Here is a 5,313-nt window from a genome sequence, read left to right on the forward strand (position 1 = left end):
CCTGTTTTAATGATTGAATAGAATGCAACATGTCTTTACAGTAATAATATGATTTTTAAAGCAATTCCAAGTTAAAACATTTTGTGATCTACATCTTTGTGTCCATAACACATCCTGCAGTTAATAACACACAGCTGTCACAGTCGCATACAATCAATACACATTCTGACTGTTATGAACAACCGGTTTTTACACTAGGAAGTAGTATCTTGATTACACTCATTATATATGAATACACATCTTTTACATAAACACATGACAGCTTAAGGACTTTTCAATAAATACATTTCAGCTTTCACAATTTCCTCATGCAGTGTATATCATGATACACATCAGAGCGTGAGGAAGCCTGCAGCAGCATCTCAGGTACCACGTTGGTGTCAGAAGGGAGAGAAGGAGAAGAAAAAAATAGAGGAAAGTAGACAAGGATATGAAAAAAACACATAAAGAAGGATGCAGAGGTACAGCAACAGTTCAGGGCAGGATGCAGACAGGTGGAGGCTGAGGTTGGAGCTGTTGACTAGGAAGGATGCCAAGGAGCAGATGCAGGAAAGGCTGGTTAAATTGATGAAGGAACAAGGAGAGACAGACGTCACGTGGAGGTGTGACCTGTGACTTTTCAGCTAGAGGTAGTGCAGATGAAAGGGCATGACAGATTGACAGATTGGGCATGACTGGGTAGATATAATGAGGTATGATTGGATGTTAAGTGCATGTGATATGGGACAGAGTGCACTCTAGCATGCCACTTCGGTGGACTTAGAGATGATCTGGTCCATGTTACTGTTAGAAATACTCTCCATGGAGACGTCAGTGTGCGAGCGCCCACGCTTCTCCTCGGCGCCGCGCGAGTGTGCTCGGCCACGCTGCAGGTCGTTGGTATGCGCGCGGCTCCGAGAGCCGTCGAAAGATGAGATGCTGGAGCTGGAGGTCGTCCGGGACCGAAGTCTGGTCATGCTGGCGCTGGACACTGGAGAAAGAGCAGAGCCCTTAATGGTCTGCAGGGTTTATTGTGGTGTTTTATGGTTATGCAATTTAGATTTCACATAAACCAATGTTTTGCTCGGTGATATAGCGCAATATTGATTCACCCTGCTGTAAATCCACTTACTGTGGAGTTCTAAACACCCGTGTGGGGTTACAGTAATCCTCTTATTTACAAGAAGTGATGTTTAGCAGTGGTTTGTCAGAAGTAAACAGAGGTAAAATTGAGTTATCATGAGTAGCTCCCATAACTGAACAAAGAGTGGCACCTCCAGAGACTCAGACATTTGATCTCTAAGATGAAATAGCTCTACTTCAGGGTTAAGTTAATAGTAACTTACAGTGTCCCATCCCCTGAATGAAATATTTGAAGGCTTCAATCACTTTGGCTGGCTGTGAAGAGAAAAATGAAAAGTATTAAATACATTTCCAATCAATCAGGAGCGCAGATTCTCTGTTATTGCCAGTGGAGTAGCCCATAAAACGCCACAGCCTACCTGATTCACCTGAGGAAGTCCTCCACAGTCTGCCATCTAGAAGAGCAAAATGCAAAGGTCAGGCCTTGGCTTCAGTCTGTCACATTAGAATTAGAATCACACCAATTCTTGCATTGAAATCTTTTATTTTTATAAATAATAATTAGGTTGTTTACTTTTTAATCAGTCAGTCATTACCTTGAGCAGTGTGGTCTTGGTGGGGTCGAGTTTAGAGTTGCAGTCGACCACGGCCTCCACAGCTGGAGAGTTATCTCCAACAACCAGCAGAGTGGAGCACCTGTGAACCAACAGACAGGCTGGTGAGCTGAGAGCCATCGTTAGGATTGACAGAACCTGCTGCAATGATGCAAAGAGCTGTAATCACAAACTGACTATACTAACTGAACTGACTTTTCATCAATTCAATCCAACTACAATTCAACTTTACAAAAGCAATCCTATTACTTCTTTTTGCCATGAACAAGGAGCATTGTAATATGTGAAAAAAGTCAGACTATTAGAGCCTGCTAATACACCCTGTTTAAAGGTCAAAAGTTGTACTAACTTGAGGGTCCTGACATTGATGTTTCCTCCAGGTGTAGGCCTCTCCACCTCCAGAGCGCCGCGGCTGTTGTAGGAGCGGAGGAACTGGCTCACGTTGGACTGGTTCATCGTCGTCGTGATGTGGTGACGGTACGTAGCTATGAGGTCGTGGTTGGTCTCGATCTCATCCTGAAAAAACAGAAAATAAGAGATATTCTTGTACTCTAGATGTAAAATGCTTAAAATTTGATGAGTTTTTTAAAGATGCATGTTTCGCCTTTGTTGCCATGGTAACTGAAGCCAGTCACTGCAGAGTAAGCTTACCCTTGAAAACAAGTGTGTGATGACTGTGTCCGGCAGAGTGTGGGTCCATTCAGTGATCTATAGCGCACACAGAACAAGCACAATCACATTCAGCTTCATTCAGATATGGGCCTACAATGCATTTACATTACAGACACTCTCACCACAACTCTCTTAGTAGAATTGGGACAAATGCTGTATCAATATCTATCTATCACTCACACACACACACACACACACACACACACACACACACACACTGCTGACCTTGTTTGCAACACTATCCATTAGTCCCTCAGCGCTGGGGTTGATGTTGATCAGAACTAATCCGTCCACCAGGTCAGGGTGATTGAGCTACATGCACGCACATGCGCACACACACAGACACACACATAGACACGCACACACGCACACACACACATGCAAACAGAAGACCAGTTAGTACTATGACTTGAACAGCTCATTTACAATTGTTAACATGTTTTTCAGCAGTTCTCGAGTCAATTGATTTTTCTTACATGTGTGAATTTGTTTATTGTCCTGTTCTTCTTTTCTACAGCCAGAGATTTTGATCCGTTTCTACCACTGACTATTCCATGGTTCCTGTTCAGAGTTTTTATGGATTACATGGCTGCAGCTGGAGACTGCGTTGGTCAGAGTTTGTCAGTGGCTGTTGTATAGGTGTGTCATCCCACCTCTGGGACTCTGGGACACATATTTAATTGTATTTGTGTAGCTTTGCATAGGAAAGATCTGCTCTAATCAATATCTCTGGTGTATATCTGATTTACATAATGCCTTTGTACACTTGGAGGTATCACCAAGTTAGAAAATGTGCTGTAAAAAGTAAAGATTTAAACTTGGCATTATCAAAGTAAGTGTTAAATTATGTCAAATTATTTGATGTCTGTCTCAAAAAAAGATTTGAACTCACAGCGAATTTAGCCAGGATGTAGGCTCCTGCGCCAACTCCCAGCCCGATCACACTGCGCAGCCTGCAGACCACAGAGAAAGGGCAAAACTGAGACGCTTCATCCTAGTACGCTGAATAAACGTGTTGAATATTCCTAACCTTTAATGAAAGGACAACTGAAAAGCATCGGGAAAGCATCAGATTAACTGTCTGTCTTACCCAAAGTGTTTGAGGACAGCGGGCAGTGCTTCGGACAGCTGGTCCATGGAAGGGTAGGTATACCTGAGGGGTCAACATAACCATCAGAAGGTGTCAACTAAGGGCATAATTACAGTATGAAATATCAATAAAAAAGAGACTGAGAGGAATAAAGACAGTGCACTGACGCAGTCGGCAGAGTTTTGGCTCCCTCGTGTTGTCCCGGTGCTTCAACGTGACAAATAGGCAAACGTCTGATGATTTCCTGCATGTCCTCGTGGTTGAACAGTGTCGAAAAACAGGACTTGTCTGCAAGAAGAAAAGACAAAAAGTAAAATCAATTCTGTTGAAGTGAGGTTGAAAGGTGATAGGAATAGAGAATTTAGAAAGTGTGGAATATGCATTTTCAATATGCAAAAACTGTTGTAAAAGCGGCTGTTGTTAAGAGGAAAATAGAATATTTATAAAAGGATGCTGTAATGCGTCCATGCAGACTATGGAGATAAGAGGTTTTACTTAGTGAAGTAATGAGCTGTGATTCTTTACATACACACCATAGGAAATCTAGTTTTGACTTTGCAGATGTAAACAAACTCATATTGCAAAGATAAATCAGATACCAGAGATATACCAATCTTAAATTGGATATCAGGGTATTTCTACAACTTATCCTGCATGCAGGATATTAACATAACAAACACCGCGCTACTGTAGGGCTTAGAGCTGGGACTTACGGTTCAGTCCAACATCATGAAATGTCAGTATGACAGGGCGGTTTGCCCTCGGAGTTCCAGTCATGACGCAGTGGACGTTCCCATACTGGGTCTCCACGTGCTCCTCCTAAAACAAACACACACATTCAGTCACACATTCAGATAAATAACACATGCTGCTGTTTGTGTGTGTGGCTGAAAAATAGAGATTTTTTTTTTTTTTGTCAAATTGGAGCAGCGTTCAAAAGCGTTTTAGGTATTTGAGGGGACAATTGATTGCAGTTCTCCATGAAATATGTCTTGGTCTCTGCATCCATATTAGTTGTTTTGTAATTTTGGTGTCAAACCCATTGTAGGCGATATCATAAACTACCTTTTTTTCAGGGCAAATTAACTTGCAGGCCAAAATTAATTTATTTCCTTTGGATATTTTAATTATCTCAAACAGATGAAGACAATTTTAACTGGAAACGTCACTCAGTGTAGACATGCAGAATAAAACTCTGTGATAAGTCATTTAACTCTGCACAAGGATTACAGCTGTAACATTGATTCTAGCCTCAAGATTAATTTAAGCTCTTTCTGACAGGATACTCACAGTGATCTGGGGCTCAAAGACAGAGTCGCACTCGTTGTCCTCCAGTACCATGGCTGCTGATGCAGAGTAGACCACCGCAGAAACAAAGGAGCTGTGTCGTAGATGCAGAGCAGATGTCCCGCTTGGAGTCTTTGATTCTTAACCTCTGCTTAATTTTGGAAGCAAGCTGAAGTGTATTTGCGCTGCTAGTCCTGCAGGAGGAAATGACCAGAGAGCAACAGCGCTGTATGTGTGTGACAAACCATTTGTTTGAGCTGGTTTATATATCCTCCAACACTGATCTGTCTCTAAGCCCTAACTCCAACCTGGCTCACACGTGGCCAACTGGCCCCTTCCTGTTTTAATCTGACCTCAGGCTGCTGCATTCCCACAGAGACAGCACTGGATTTCTAGAGGGAATTAAGCAGAACATCCTCACTGGAAGAACGTTTTCATGCATCTTAAGATACTTTGAGCCAAATATCCACATGTAAAGATAATTCTATCATTTCCCTTTGGGATTACTTGAGTTAGGATTCTGAAATTTGTTTCTAGGCATTTATTGAACTTCAGAGTTTTCTCAAAATCATCTTTGAATCATGCAGT

General features: G+C 42.0%; 1 protein-coding gene across 1 annotated transcript; it reads right to left on the bottom strand.

Moving 5' to 3' along the window:
* Positions 1 to 737: 737 nt before the first annotated feature.
* Positions 738 to 4,779, bottom strand: LOC121609896 (protein NDRG1-like). The gene is made up of 12 exons (XM_041941657.1): positions 4,729 to 4,779; positions 4,152 to 4,257; positions 3,606 to 3,726; positions 3,439 to 3,501; positions 3,241 to 3,301; positions 2,574 to 2,660; positions 2,328 to 2,384; positions 2,026 to 2,192; positions 1,659 to 1,758; positions 1,482 to 1,517; positions 1,326 to 1,377; positions 738 to 970 (listed from the first exon to the last, which is right to left on the bottom strand). The coding sequence occupies exons 1-12, from the start codon at positions 4,777 to 4,779 to the stop codon at positions 738 to 740; spliced, it is 1,134 nt and encodes a 377-aa protein (XP_041797591.1).
* Between the last annotated feature and the right edge of the window lie 534 nt (positions 4,780 to 5,313).

The sequence above is a fragment of the Chelmon rostratus genome, chromosome 8 (assembly GCF_017976325.1).
Source record: "Chelmon rostratus isolate fCheRos1 chromosome 8, fCheRos1.pri, whole genome shotgun sequence".
NCBI lineage: Eukaryota > Metazoa > Chordata > Actinopteri > Chaetodontiformes > Chaetodontidae > Chelmon > Chelmon rostratus.